The following is a 15,880-nucleotide window of genomic DNA, read 5'->3' as shown; positions in this document are numbered from 1 at the left end:
TCTCCTGCTGCTTGGATGCTGCCTGACCTGTGCTTTTCCAGCACCACACTCTTGACTGGAAAACGGGATGGTTTGACTGGCATAGACACAATGGGCCAAAGAGCCTCTTTATTTGACAAAGTAAAAAGGCTCTTGAAGGAAATAAACATATTTTTTCTAAACAAAAAAAAAAGCAGAAAGGCTTTTGTAGGGTATTGGGATCTCTCCAGACATGTAGTGACTGTAGGAAACTGTGGCAGCCAATTCATGTGCATTCAGTTTCCATAAACATTGCAGGAATAAAATCTTCTAGATGATGATGATTGAGGATAAATGTTGACTAGGACACCAACTCTGGGAGTTTGAAGGGAGCATAGGAACAAAAGGAGCCATTTTGCACTTGAGTCCTGTTCACCATTAAATAAAATAATGGTTGATCAGTGACCAAGCTCCACATACCTAAATTTACCCTATATCCCTTTAGGTTTTTGATAATATCTGAATTTTTAAAATCCATAATTGATGTCACATTAATTACTCTTTGGGTATGAAATTACAAACTTCTACTAAACAGACATGCAAGTTAAGAGCAGGATGAAGCCATTCAGCCCCTCTAGCCTGTCCCCACCCACCCCCCCATTAATAAGGTCATTGTAATTTGTAGTTCACATTTCAGTCAGTCCCTGATAAGTATGGATCTGAAGGTTATCAAGAATCGAGACACCCATTTTAAAAACATTTAGAGAACTCCATCTTTGAAACTTTTCTAATCTGCTAAAATGTATTTTTTGCTAGTTGCTTTTCTGTTAATGTTTAATTAGTTTTTCTTTGTGTCTGATTTTAAACACACTTTACAACAAGGTGCAAACTTCAATGAGCTTCAGAATGAATTTTCTTTTAATTATTAAGCAGACCTGGAATTCAGACGTGATTACCCTCTGCATTTACTCCAGTATTGCTAACCTCATACATTGTCCTCATAAATGAGTCTATTTTAGGAAAGTGCCAAGAGATTACACTTGTCCAATTATCAGTGCCTTCTGCCTTTGTTGCAGTACAGAGTGTTGGAGAAACAAAGGGGGGAGGGTGGCAGAAAAAAGAAAAATAGCAAATATCTTTTCCTGATCGGAAATGGAAACCTAACAAGCACTCCCCCAATCTGCTGCCTCAGTCAGTAAGGAGTAGCTGACCTCTTGTTGATTTGAGGTTTATATTATTTGGTTTGCAACCTTAAACATTTGTTGCAGCAGAATAATACAGCAGGTGTGAGATGGTTGAAGTCATGTGTTACTATTAATAATGTCCAAAAATGCTTGTCTTTACATAAATGACCTGAATATCACTGAAAAGAGATATGTTGCTGGCGTTTAAAATATGATGATCTTAGATTCACATGCCCTATTTCAAGGAATAGAGTATGAGTGGGTAGAATAGTGTTTTCCAAATTTTGACCATGAGCCCACTTGATGTCTTATATTGACCCTGTCACCTCACTTAAAAACTGAAAACTTGGAGGGAAAATTCTATGAACGCAGAGGTCAGTAGGGAGAAGATAAGTGAGAGAGGAGTCGGAGTTCCCCAGCAGTCATTGCTGTCCTGGAGTTTGGAACTCCCAATTTCATTTTGTGACTTCCACTGTGCTTCTGACCTCCACTTTGGGAAGCCCTGGGATTGAATCATAGTTATATACAGAGCCCTGATTAAACCACAGATAGATCACTGCGCAGAATATAGGTGTGACTAGGTCAGCATTTATTTACCATCTAATTGCACTAGTGAAAGTGATACTAAGCTGCCTTCTTGAAATGTGACTGTCCGAGGGGTACAAGTGCACCTGTAGTGTTAGTTACTAATTCCAGGATTTTGACCCAGTGACAGTGAGGAACAGTGATACACTTTCAAGTCAGGATGGTATGGGGCTTGGTGTTCCCCACAGTTTTGCTGCCCTTTCCTTTCTAGTTGGCAGTGATTGCTGGTTTGGAAGGACCTGTGTAGGCACACATGGGATGCAAGTTGGGAAAAGCTGCAAGTCTTTTGAAGGTGTCAGGGCAAATTAATAAGCCAGTAACCGAAATGTAAGCATTTTCAACTATATGCATAAAAGTCAAAGAAAGTCATGTTAAACCTTTACAAATCCTTGATTAGGTGTCTAATGGAGTGCTCTTGACAATTCTGAACACTGCTGTTTAGGAAGAATTTCCATGTCTTAGAGGAGATTCTGGAATGTTTAGCAGCATAATGCCAAAGACAAAGGGCTTTCTCATTACGTGGACAACTTAGAGAACCTGAGATTGTTTCCCCTTGGAGTATGAAAGGTTAAGGTGTTGGAAATGAATGGCAGTATTCAGAAAATCACGTTTAGATTAAGGAAGGAGGAGAAAGTCTTAGGTTTAAAATAATTTGCAAAAAAACCTAGAAAGGAGATGTTTTTACGTAGTGGGTTGTTAAGATCTGGGGCAAGTTACTTTTTTTCTAAAATGCAACATGGGTTGGGCCAGCATTTATTGCTCATCCCCGGTTGCCTTGAGTAGCTAATAGTGAGCTGTTATCTTGAACCTTTGCAGTCCATGTGCTTGAGTGGCAGATTCTGAAGGGGCTTCCTGAAAGGCAGTAATGAAGTGGAATGTTGATTTGATGTGGAATAACGTGGAAGGAAAGAGCTGGAGTGTGAACCTAAATTAGACAACTTTTTTTTAAACAGATATAAAAACCCAACAAACTGTGGATGTTGTAAATCAAAATCAAAAACAAAAACAAAACCTGCTGAAAAAGCTCAGCAGGTCTGGCAGCATCTGTAGAGAGAAATCAAAGTTAATGTTTTGGGACTGGTGACCCTTGCATAGAACTGCCAGACTTGCTGAGCTTTTCCAGCAATTCTTGTTTTTTGTTCTTGGCATAGGTATGCTGGGCTGAATGGTTTTAGACTTTTAAGATTCTGCATGACCATTCAAAACCAGGTCCAGGCTCAGCTGTCATGACTCCCTGCTGTGTCTGGACAATCTATTAACTATATCTATCTATTAATTGTTCTGGCTTGGAGACTGCAGATATCCGGAATTGTAAAGTGGTCTTAGTGACCATCGCAACAATGACCAATTATTGTTTGTTTTAATCTATCTGGATCCCTCGCGTCCTTCAGGGAAGGAAATCTGTTGTTCTTGTGTTTGAAGTACCAATTTGAGACGGCTTGGGAATCTCGGGACTTGACCTACAAGCCTCTCTCGGTTCATCCCGGAGATTGTACTCCGTGGTAGTCTGGAATATAAAACTCTTACAGACAGTTTAGTTTAAATTACTACCTTTTTTTTATTTACCAGTGGCATCTATGTTACCCTATAAGATAGATACCTACAAGCCAGGCTTGAACTAAGGTTCTAACTCTATTGGCAGATTAGCAGTGCCAGCTCTTACCCCTAAGAGTGCTCTCAGGCTACTCTCCTTATTGCTGCAAACAAGCTATCTTTTATACAAAATTTGGTATTAAAGTTACAAAAACGCCACATGTCCTTAATCAGATAAGCAGCAATAAAATGGCAAAAAGTTTGCAGAAGAAGAGGAACTCATTGACTGGTTTGTGTATGCTTGACGAATTAAGCTGCGTGCATGTCAAAGTGGGAAACCTTGATCAAGCCCAAGTGGCCGATTGCTTTGGCTTGATAACATTTCCTTTTAACTGTGCATCATAATAAGGAACTAGTCTAAACTATGTGGAAAGGTCATGAGGTAAACTTGCTCAGCTAACATGTCTAATATCATTGTCCTACAGAATGGCTTTTTCTTTTAAAATCATCTTTGATTCCCCAGAATGCAAATTCAATTCATAACATTCCCAGATGTCGAGCTCCAGGGCGCAGCGCACAAACATTCAATCCATGACAAACCAATGTTCACTCAAATCAGACCACAAAGTTACTCTTTCCACTGGCTTCAGTCCTGGCTGTCTGTCCCTGACACCCCTCAGTCAGTGAATGAAATGCCCCCCTCCCCAGCTGCCGGTCAAGCACTTACCTGCATTTCCTTAGCAGATGTATAACATGTAAGGCTGCAAACTTTCTCACTTAATAAATGTGACTCCAGATACACAGTAATGTGCGGTTGACTCTGAACTGTCCTCTGGAATAGCCAAGCAAAGCACTTAGTTCAAAGGCAATTGGGGATGGATAACAGATGCTGGTTTCGCCAGCAGCGCCTACATCACATAAGAGTATAAAGAAAGAGTCATTGGTGTTGAGACAGGCTTGAAACTGTTGGGACTCTTGTGAAGGGGAGCTGCAACTGATGTGGGTGAAGACAACTTAACACTGTGCAAGTAGGAACTGCTGCTCCAATACTGTAGCTAAATAAATTGGATTAACCAAAAGAGAGATCCTGGTGCCCTTAATGGCTCTGACACCAGGTTTGCTGCTGAGCTGAATGATGTCACAGTACAGCAATTTTATTTGATAAATATTCTGTTTCTTCAGGTGGTTGGTCATCGCAGTGGGTTTGATCCGAGCTGGCTTGGCAAGGGGCACATACCATGGTCTTTATTATTCCATCGAGAAGCCACTGAAGTTCTTTCAGACAGGAGCGTTGCTGGAGGTGGGTAATACATATGGTCTCCTTTTATGGAGAGCAGTTATGGCTGGGGCCTCCTTTGGCATGATGTGATAAACATGTTGTAATATTTATTTCACTCAACTTGTGCTGTTGCAGAGTTTGTAGCTCAGCAATTCTGTTGTACCTCTGGTAATGGCAGCACTGCTTATTATTCAAAATTGATGTAATCCTTTATGAACACATCAACCATCTTGTATCTTAGAACCAAGCAGGGATTGTGTAATGTTTCTGCCCCTATTGGATGGTGCAAGAACTGTCAATTGCTTAGTTGTTTTGGTACTGAAATTTTGCTGGTTAATGCCTGGCTATATTGTGGTTAATCTACACAAACCACAGGAGGACTTTGGTGTGCAGGTTAAGATTAGATTCTCTACGGTGTGGAAACAGGCTCTTCAGCCCAACAAGTCCACACCGCCCCTCCGAAGAGAAACCCATTCCAGTACCTGATATTTACCCCTGACTAACACACTTAACACTGTGGGCAATTTAGCATGACCTGCACATCTTTGGATTGTGGGAGGAAACCAGAGCACCCAGAGGAAACCCACGCAGACACGGGGAGAATGCGCAAACTCCACACAGACAGGTGGGAATCGACCCTAGTGCTGTGAGGCAGCAGTGCTAACCACTGAGCCACCGTGCTGCCCACAAAGAACTTCAGCTTTATTCAAATAACCTGAAGAGAGTCTACCTTAGGCTGGCTAAACAGAATTGCCTGTTGTCTGTCTGACACATGCAGATAACCATCAACCTTTTATAGCCCTGTCATTACATATGCATATGTTGCTTACCTTTCATTTTTTACTATAAACAGAAATCTTCAGTCCTAGTCTTTCTCTTATTCTGTCTACAGGAATCTGTTTGCACTTTTGTATGCTGCCAAGGCTGTTACAGGCCTTAGATTCCTTTTCAGTCACACCCCCTGGCATGGACCCTTGTGGTGATCAAAGTTTACGTCTGCAAAAAATGTGCTTACAGTACTAGCTTGTAAGATATCAACTTACTCCTGCTGTGATTTCTTTCTTTAATATAAAATCTTATTTAATTCCCACTACATCTGCAATAGGACAGAAGTGTAGGTGCTGGAAGTCTTAAACACTCAAAGGTAGCTAAATCCCCAAGACCTGATCAAATGTATCCCAGACCATTGTGAGAAGCTAGGGAAGAAATTGTGCAGCCCTTAGTCAATGTATTTGTATCATCAGCTGCAAAGCGTCATGCGTCGGAAGACTGGAGAGTGGCTAATGTGCCATTTAAGGTTGCAAGGAAAAGCGAGGGGACTATAGACTGGGGCGCCTAACATTAGTGGTGGGTAAGTTGGAGGAGATTCTGAGACTACACCTCTGTCAAAAAACAAGGGCTGATTAGGTACAGTCAGCACTGAAGTTTATGAAGAAAGGCCAAGAAGATAAATGAGGTAGAACAACATAGTTAACAAAAGCGTTTAAGGCTTTGTAGTGAATAGAAGAGGTTAGGTAGAAGGCTCAAAAGTCAAACCTCCAATGTAGTACTCTCTCTGGTTTATCTGATTACCACATTCTCATGAGAGTAGGAATAAAAAATGAACAGAGAAATCAATGCACCACTTCTCCTGCCAATGTGCCAGGAATCAGATTTTTGGATCATTGAGATCTCTTCTGAAGCAGGAAAAACCTGTTCCGAAGGGATGGTTTTCACCTGAACTGGAAAGGGTTGGCAGGATCCGAAGTAGCGCAATAGAAAGATAGATGAGGATAGTTTGGAATCAGAAAAGAGTAAGTCTAAGAATAAGGTAACTCTGAAGAATTGAATTAATTTCATTACAGGTAAGGCTAAACTTGGGGCATGTGTGGGAACATTGGACTGGGATGTCATAGCTATCACAGAAACTTGGCTGAGAGAAGGACGTTACTGGCAGCTTAGTGTTCTGGGTTTTCCATCCTATAGGAAGGAAGGATGGAAAAGGAGACAAAAGCAGAGGGAGTGCTGTTCTTGATTTAAGGAAAGCATTCATTACTGTAATTGGAGACGGTATTTCTGAGGGATCATCCTGAGTAGAAATAGAAATAAGAAAGGGATGATCACCTTGATGGGGTTGTACTATAGGTCTTCCAATAGTCAGAGGGACATTGAGAAGCAAATATATCAGAGACCTCTCTACGTATGTAAGAATGATAAGGTTGGAATAGTGGGGGGTTTTAATTTTCCAAGCATTGACCCGGGCTGCCATAGTGTTAAAGGCTCGGATGGTGAGGAATTTGTTAAATGTGTTCAAAAAATTTTGATTATGATTTTTATGTAAATGCTTCTACTAGAAAAGGAGCAAAACCTGATCTCCTCTCAGGAAATAAGTGAAGTGTTAGAGGGACACTTTGTGACCAGTGATCATAATTCTGTTAATTTTAAAATAGTTATGAGGCTAAGCCTTCCATTAAAATTAAGTTCTTAATTGGAGTAAAGAAAATTTTTAATGGTATGAGACAAGAATTTTCAGAAGTTGGTTGGAGTAGACTGTAGGTAAAGGGACAGCTGACAAGTGGGAGACTTTCAAAAGTTCAGAGGCGCAATGGATGAATAATGATATTGACATTTCTTCAAGAGTAAGAAAAGAATTATAGATATAGGACACTGGGATCAGATAAATCTCTTAGAATACAAAGAGTGTTGGGGAATTCTTAAGAGGGAAATCAGGAGGGCAAAGAGGGAATATGAAATAGCCTTGGCAGATAAGGTTAAGGATAATCCAGAGTTCCTACAAGTATATTGAGAGCAGTACGTGAATGGGGCCTCCAACATCGATGACTTCATTGATTTTTTTTAACCTGAGGTGATGGGAGAGATAGTAAAAATTTACATGCAATATTCATTTACTGTGAAGAGAAAAGGAGGCTGGAGAACTTGGGGAAATAAATTTTGATGTTGTGAAAACATTTCACATTACAGAAGAAGAGATGCTAGAGTTCTAAACACAAGTGGATAAATCTCTAGGACCTAGTAGAGTGTATTCTAGGACGTTGTGGCAAGTTACAGAAGAAATTGCGGGGCTCCTAGCAAAGATATTTGTCACCTATAATTGAGTGGGATGCCAGAGGACTGGAGTGTGGCTAACATCGTGCCTTCATTTTTAAAAAAGGCTATAAGGAGAAGCCTAGGAACTATAGATTTGTGCCTGATATCAGTGGTGGATAACTTGTTAGAGGTGATTCTGAAAGAGAAGATTTACATGCATTTGGAAAGGCAAGGATTGATTCGGGATAATTAGTGTGGTTACGTGAGGGCAATGATTTGTCGTTTTTGAGGAAGCAACCAAAAAGATTGAGGGCAGCATGGTAGACATTTACTAAAATCTTTGACAAGGTTCTGCATGGTAGATTAATTAGTAAAGTTAGATCACATGGGATTCAGGTGACCTTGCCAACTGAATACAAATTGGCTTGATGGTAGGGACTGTGGTGGTGAAACGTTTTAGGACTGGAGGCCTGTGATCAGTGGTATTCCATAGGATTTTGGTGCTGGTTCCACTTTTTTTTTTTTGTCGTTTTATCAGCTGTTTGGATGAGAATTTATGAACGGTTAGTCAGTTTTGGATGACACCAAAAATTGGTGGTATAGTGGACAGTGAAGAAGTTTATCCAAGAGTTCAATGGGATCTTGATCAACTGGACCAGTGGGCTGAGGAATGGCAAACGGGGTTTAATTCTGATAAATGAGAGTTGCATTTTGGTAAGATGAACAAGGGCAGGACTTGCACAGTTAATGGTAGGGCCCTGGGGAGTGTTATAGAACAAGGACACCAAGGGGTGCTGGTTCCTTGAAAGTTTTGTCACAAGTAGACAAGATAGTTAAGAAGGCGTTTGGCACATTTGCCTTCATTTGTCAGAACATTTGAGTATAAAAGCTGGGACATAATGTTACAGTTGTACAAGATGTTGGTGAGGCCAACCATGTTTGAACAATAAATGTTCACCTTGCCAGTGATGCCTACATCCTACAAGTGAATAAAAACTGGACAAGACGAGAACACTAGGTCAGAGTTTGTAGTACATTTGCAGTATGTACAACTCTAGTCGCCTTGCTATAGGAATGATGTTATTAAACTGGATAAGCTGGGATGTTTTTTTTCCCTGGAGCATAGGAAGTTGAGGGGTGAGATTTTGGAGGCTTATAAAATTGAGGAACACAAAGGTAAATAACAAAGGTCATTTTTTTTTTTCCCCAATCGTGAGGGTGTCCAGAACTGGAAGGCATAGTTTTAAGGTGAGAGGGGAAATATTTAAAAGGGATCTGAGGGGCAACTTTTTCGCACAGGATGATTCATATTTGGAATGAGTTGCCACAGGAACTGGTGGTCGTTTACAATTACAACATTTTAAGATATTTGAACAGGTATGTGGAAATGCAAGGTTTAGACAGATATAGGCCAAATGCAGGTAAATGGGAGTAGTTCAGTTTAGAAAACCTGATCAGTGTGGACAAGTTGAGCCAAACTCCTGTTTCTGTGCTGGATACGTCAACAATTGCAAGATGGCTTGAAATGGTGCTTTGATTGGAGAAGAGTTGTTTGAGGGGGTTAATTGGCATGCATGATTAGTGGAAACTGGAAAAGCCTGACTTAGTATCTACTTCAGGCTGCATTCCATCAAAATCCTATTCCTAATGTCCTGTTGAACTTTCTTTAACAATCGGTTGGAAGAGGGTTAACTTGTATCTCTCAAGAATTGGGAACTGCTTGGCCTGGAGTCTACTCCAGCATTCAATTCAATAGTGGCTCTTCTAATTGCAGCCTCAGATTTGCTTTCACTTCCATTCCCATAATTCTTAGTCCTTTGCTTGGAAAATTACTTAACTTGGTCTTGAATGAATTCAATGATTCACCTCTGGAGGAGAGAATTGCAAAAATGAATAACCATTTTTTGAAAAACTTGCCCTTTTTAATTCCCTTGTGGGATGTGGGTGTCACTGACAAGGCCAATATTTATTGCCCAATCCTAATTGTCCTTGAGAAACTGGTGGCAGCCCAGCAACACTGAAGGAATGATGTTTTATTTCCAAGTCAGGATGGTGAGTAGCATTGAGTAAAACCTCCAGGAGGTGCTGGTGTTCCCACATCGTCTGCCCTTGTCCTTCTAGCTTCAAGTGGTCATGGGTTTGGAACGTGCTATCCAAGGATTGTTTGAATTTTATGGTACCATTTATAACAGGGGTGGACAATTAATTCTTCCAAGGGGCTACATGAGAAACCTGAGTTATGTTGGAGGGTCAAACCAACAATAAGTTGAACATTAATTCTGCTCAGTATTAATTTTCTTCCATTGTAAAAAGTACTAAATTATATAGTTTTGCACTGGTTCTTAGAATGAAAGAATAAGGATATTCTGTTACAATAAAGATATGAAATTGTGGAGTAGGTCAAATATAGAAGAAATAAACAGTAAAAACAATTTCAATATTTCATTTTATTTTTAACATGTTAATCTCTCAAACCAATAATGAAAGGTTGTTTCATTATTGTTCAGTATTACAAACAACTCTATACAAAAAGCAGCAAGTGCTTTTGATGTTTTTCAGTTCACTTTACTTTTTTTAGTGAGAAAAATCCAGTCTGTTCTGGGCTTGAACAAGTGCACTGAAATCTGGTTGAATATCTGAAGTGGATATGCAAAGGACAGCTGAGAGGTGAACATCAGTGATGGAGGATCTGTATTTGGATTTGTTGAACTTCATCACTGAGAATGTCTGTTCGCATATATAAGTGGATCCAAAGAGGACTAGAATCTTCTGAGCATGCCTCCTCATGTGTGGAAAGTTCTCCTCTTTGAGGGAAGAGTAAAAATCGAGCAGTGAGACTGATCTAAAGTACTCTGCCAGAAGTGTGTTAGAATGCAGGTCAATGAGTTCAAGCTGAACATCACTAGGTGCATTCTCCACATTGCATGTAAATGGGAAAAAAATCATGTGCATTTCATTCTTAACAATTTTTTAAAGTCTTGAAATTGCCTTAAATTCACCACGCAGTACCTGTCGAGGTGATCAGCTGAAGGTGCAGCTTTCTTCAGTGTTGGCAAGTGGGTGAGAATGTTGTCCTCCATTTGGCTTGAGAAGCTGCAACTTTCTCATAAAAGCCTTTACCAAGTTGTACATTTTAGGCACAATAAGGCCCTTGCACTGCAGTTTCACATTTAGTTCATTCATAAGTGCAGTCACATCAACCGCCGCAAAACCAAGGTCTGCAATCCAGCCTGCATCTGAAAGCTGTGGACTGCCATTCTTTCTTCACACAAATCTTGAATCTCTTCTCTCAGGTCCTATACACTTTTTTTCAGCATTTTGCCCAGGCTGAGCCACCTGACAGCTGTGTGGTAGCTTATGTCACGATGTTCAGTCTCATTTTCCTCAAATTGCAACAAACTGCCTGTGATTCAAAGCTCTTGCCCAGATGAAGTTAACGATTTTAGTTACAACATCAACCACATAGTTAATTTTTAACACTGACTTACACAACACTTCCTGATGTATAATACAATGCAAACATACCAATTTCTGTTCAGGGTCAATTTCTGTCACTTTATCCTGCATTCTCTTTAAGAGTCCAACATTATTTTCCATTAGATTTGGACAACCATCTGTTGTCACACCCACCAGCTTGTCCCATTTTAGTCCCAAAGTGTCCAAACATGCATTTTCTTCCATGAACAAATCATTACCAGTTGTTGTTCCTTTCATTGACTGCATGGCTGCCAGCTCCTTTGTGATTTTAAAGTCCGTAGTTATCCCACTTACGAAGGGGAGTAGCTCGGCTGTGTCATGTGTGTCGCAGCTCTCCTCCAAAGCCAAGGGAAAAATGTCAAAGTTGACTGCTCTGCTGCAGCTGAAGCTCCAGATTTCTCTCAATGTCCCCAATCCTTCTCGCTACAGTGCGTCAGGAAAGGGGCACATTCTGAAATGCCTCCTTTTTCCTCCGGGCATATTAGTTCTGCAGAGTCCAACAAGCACTCCTTAATAAACTTTCCATCAGAAAACTGTTTACTGTTTCTGGAGATTTTGTGGGATATGACATAACTTGTCTTGACAGCTGCATCTCTGGATATGTGAAGTTTAGTAAAAAGTCTTTGGTTATGCAGCTTAGCTAGCATAGCATCCGACTCCCTTGCCCACTCTTGATCAGACAAGTTGTACTTCTCGGCGTGTTTGGTCACGTAGTGGCGATTCAAATTATAATCCTTGAACACAGCGACCTGTGCACCACAAACCAAGCACACTGCTTTACCTCTGATTTCTGTAAATAAATATCTAGCAGTCCATGTCTCATTAAAAACGCAGCGTTCTGTATCAACCTTCCTTTTTTGGCGTGAGCTGACATTTTGAAGGCTAGCCAACAAGCATCACATTTAGCTGTTCATGCACGCACGTACATGGACATGTGCATCCATGCATAAATTAAAAAAATGCATCCTTTTCAAAACAAAAGCAACAGTTGTATTGTGTGCATGGCATAAATACTTTTTCATTTATGTTCTAATTTAAGATTGACTCCTGCGGGCCGTGAAATGCCCAAGTCTGCTTTATAACCTTGCAGAACAATGTGATTCATTGTACAGAAAATACATCATTGGATTTTAGTCAACAGATCAGGCAGTATTTGTGGAGGAAGAAGGAATGGTTAACATTTTAGCTCTGGACTGCTCATCCCAGGTGGAATAATGTAATATGTCCTGAGCACAATTGCAAGCTCAAAGGTCAGACAGGAAGAGGTGGAAGATAGGCAGGACAGAACAGAAGGAGATATTTGGTTCACCAAGCATGTGCCAGAATAATCCAGTCAGCCAGTTCTGCATTGTTATTCTGACTAATTGTTGAGTAGGCAACATTGCAGCCCAATTTGCACAGTCAAGGCCATACAATTAACTGAAAATTGATCATGTAATACGTTGACTACAGTTGGCTCTGCTATAATGAGCTTTTGTTTGTGAATTGGCTCTAATGCAATTGAAGAATTTAGACCATTCTTTCTAGAACATGAACCTCCCTCCCTTGTATTGGCTAGAACGTGATTCTGGTCCCATTGGTTTAAATAGTGCTGCTAATATGTGATTTTCTTAACATGGGATCATGTTATATCAGAACAGACTGTACTGGGAAGACCCATGTGTCAGGTGACATCTGAAGAGGTGAACTGAGTTAAGGTTTCATGTAAACAATATATCATCACCACAAAAACAGTGAAGGTCTTTGTAATATTTTTGAGTTTTGCGTTCTGTTTGAAAGAAGTGGGCCCAAGATTCTTATTTAAAACTTGAATAAGAACAGTTAAAAAGATGAGGACAGAGCTCACGGCAATGAACTGCCAAATTAGATTAAGGGATAATCAATGGAGATGCAGCTGCAGACATTTTAGTGAGAGAACACAGAATTCATTTCAACAAGCAAGAAGTCCAAAGTTCCAGTTAAGCAAGGATGCTGGATCCGAAAAGTTTAAACCTTGTGCTTTTTAATTTGACATTGGACAAGTGATAGGTCAGTGAATTGTACAGAATTTAAGTAACTGCAAAGAATGACTAAGATTCATCAGAAATGAAAATTAATAGTATGAGGGAAAGCTAGCCTGAAATATTTTAAAAATCAAAAATTGGTACAAATATTTTTACAAGAGTTGACTGTGAGCACTGGTCTTGTATAGCAAAGGAATGTGGAGTGTTATGCACAATAGGGAGCCGACGCTTAAAGGTATTTTGCATTGGTCCTCACTATAAAAGATACAGGTAGCACCCAAAAAAAACTGTAAATCGGGAAATAGAAAGGAGGGAAGACCTCAAAAAGACAAGGACACAAATGATTGTCAGAGCTGCAGTCTGAAATATCCTCTACTCTTAATGAACAGATACAAATACCCAAATTAGCAGAAGTCGGCCATTTGGCCCCATGAGCCAGCTCTGTCATTCAATACAATGATAGCTGATCTGCTAGTGTTTTAAATTCCACACTGCTGCTTATTTCAAAACCAGTGATTTCCCCTGTGCCTAGCAAGACACTGTCTGCCTCCTTTTAAGATTCAATGACCTGTCATCACCTTCTGAGGCAGAGTTTCAAAGTGTCACGACCCTCAAATTCCCCTTATCTCTGTAGCACCTTATCAAAGAAAACAAAGGTTATTGTGGAAAATAAAAACTCAAGGTGTGGTAACACTGCCGTGGATAGAATATTGAATGGCTAATAGGAAACAAACAGCATAAATAGATGTTCTTTGTGATTGGCAATATGTAACAAGAGCTGTCACAGGAACCAGTACTGGGACCTCTATTTTGCAATTTATAGAAATTATGAATGAGGAACCGAGGTATCGGCGTTAAATTTTCATTATGAAATGAAGGTAGGTAGCAGAAAACGTTGTGAATAGGGCACACGGTTGCCTTGTGATATATACAGGAGAAAGGGAGGACTGCAGATGCTGGAGACCAGAGTTGAAAAATGTGGTGCTGGAAAAACACAGCAGACCAGGCAGCATCCGAGGAGCAAGAGAATTGACATTTTGGGCATAAGCCCTTCAGGAATGTGATATATACAAGTTAGTATGGTTTGCTCTTGCTCTGAGAGCAACCCTGTGGACCTCTGGAGTATGGCTTCAATTTGGATGGATTTATAACCGCCTCCTATTCTATGTGGCACTATCCTGGCTGAAAAACAGGTATCTAGCCGAAAACCACTTCTCGATTTTAGCCTATTGAGGGCTTTTGAGTGCTTTTTGAATATTGTACATGTCTTTGTGGCAGTCATTCAGGTGACACTTGCCGTGAGGGAGCAGTAGTCAATCTTGATTTGAGTTTGACGAAAAGTCTGTTTTTTTTTGTTTGGGGGGGGGGGATGCAGTTGAATCTTAAACTGGTGATATAAGGGTGTTTGTTTGTTTGTTTTTTGTGAAGGTTTTTAACTGGGATAAATTGGACTCAAGTAGACAGGGTAGTGAAGGTGTTTAGTGTGCTTGCGGTACACTTTTGAGTATAGGAGTTGGAAGGTCATGTTGCAGCTAAGCAGGACATTGGTTCGGCCACTTTTGGAATTATGTTCAGTTCTGGTCTCCCTGTTGTAGGAAAGATTTAAAATTGAAAGGGTTCAGAAAAGATTTAGAGATGTTGCCAGGGTTGGAGGATTGGGGCTATAGGGAGAGGCTGAATAGGTTGGGGCTACTTTCTCTGGAGTGTCAAGCTGAGGGGTGACCTACATAGAACAGTACAGTGCAGAACAGGCTCTTCAGCCCTCTGTTGCACTGACCTGTGAACTAATCTAAGCCCAACCCCCTACATTGTTCCATCATCCATGTGCTTATCCAAGGACTGTTTAAATCTCCCTAATGTGGCTGAGTTAACTACATTGGTAGGCAGGGCATTCCACACCCTTGCCACTGAGTAAAGAATCTGCCTCTGGCATCTTTCTTATATCTATCACCCCTCAATTTGCAGCTGTGCCCCCTGAACAAGCCAACATCTCATCCTCAGAAAAAGACTCACTGTCCACCCTATCTAATGCTCTGATCATCTTGTATGTCCCTATTAAATCCCCTCTTAGCCGCCTTTGTAGAAATTTATAAAATCATGAGGGGTATGGATAGGGTACATAGCCAAGAATCTCCAACGTAACTTGAAATTTAATATTCTTTCATGGGCTTTTGTGTGAGAATGACTTCTCGAATGGGATTTGGTGATTTGTTTGACGCTTAACTGTCCTCAAGTGACGAGCCATTCAGTTTAAGAGAAACTAAGAATGGGCAGCAATGGCTGGCCTTATCATTGGCACCCACGTCCCATGATAGGAAAACAGTGAGCAGTTTGACGAATGGGTTGTTTTGCAGTTTAACAATAGAGCCTGCTATCCTGTACATTCTATAATTCCTCTTCAAAATAGCTGAAAGAATAGCAGCACCATGTTTAATATTTGACTTGTCTCCTTTTTCTTTCAGATTCTTCATTGTGCTGTAGGTATGTATGCACCTCTCTTTTTTTTTTTCTCCCCCCCATTTGATTTTTTTTAAAGTCCATCACAAGTTAGTTTTCCATATGGTGGACAGTATTGCATGTTCATCAAACCCTCATGCATCAGATGGTATGTCTCTATCTTGGTGAGCTAGTGTATTTTTAAAACCCTGGTTTAGTTAACCAACTGGAAGGATCAGGTTTATTGAATTATTGTTGGGTCTCACTAGATTTGAGACAGGAAATTGGAGGGAAAGTAGGTCACTTGACCTGTCAACTGCTATTCAAGCAAACTATTGCCATTTACCCCCCACACCATCTAGAAATCTATCCATTTTCGTCTTGAATATCCTCCAGTG

The 15,880-nt window shown here is 40.4% G+C and overlaps 1 protein-coding gene across 1 annotated transcript in view; it reads left to right on the top strand.

Annotated features, from left to right (window-relative positions):
* hacd2 (3-hydroxyacyl-CoA dehydratase 2) overlaps nucleotides 1–15,880 on the top strand; it is a 43,364-nt gene that overhangs the window by 2,133 nt on the left and 25,351 nt on the right. Inside the window, exons 2-3 of the mRNA XM_043694260.2 lie at nucleotides 4,443–4,560; nucleotides 15,509–15,527. Of these exons, the coding sequence (XP_043550195.1) occupies nucleotides 4,443–4,560; nucleotides 15,509–15,527 (137 nt within the window). The remainder of the gene's footprint in view (nucleotides 1–4,442; nucleotides 4,561–15,508; nucleotides 15,528–15,880) is intronic.

The sequence above is a fragment of the Chiloscyllium plagiosum genome, unplaced genomic scaffold, assembly GCF_037043375.1.
Source record: "Chiloscyllium plagiosum isolate Xiang-an unplaced genomic scaffold, Cpla_swu_hap1 HiC_scaffold_7, whole genome shotgun sequence".
Lineage (NCBI taxonomy): Eukaryota > Metazoa > Chordata > Chondrichthyes > Orectolobiformes > Hemiscylliidae > Chiloscyllium > Chiloscyllium plagiosum.
Note: the sequence above shows the minus strand (reverse complement) of the source record. Positions and strands in the feature narration are given on the sequence as shown.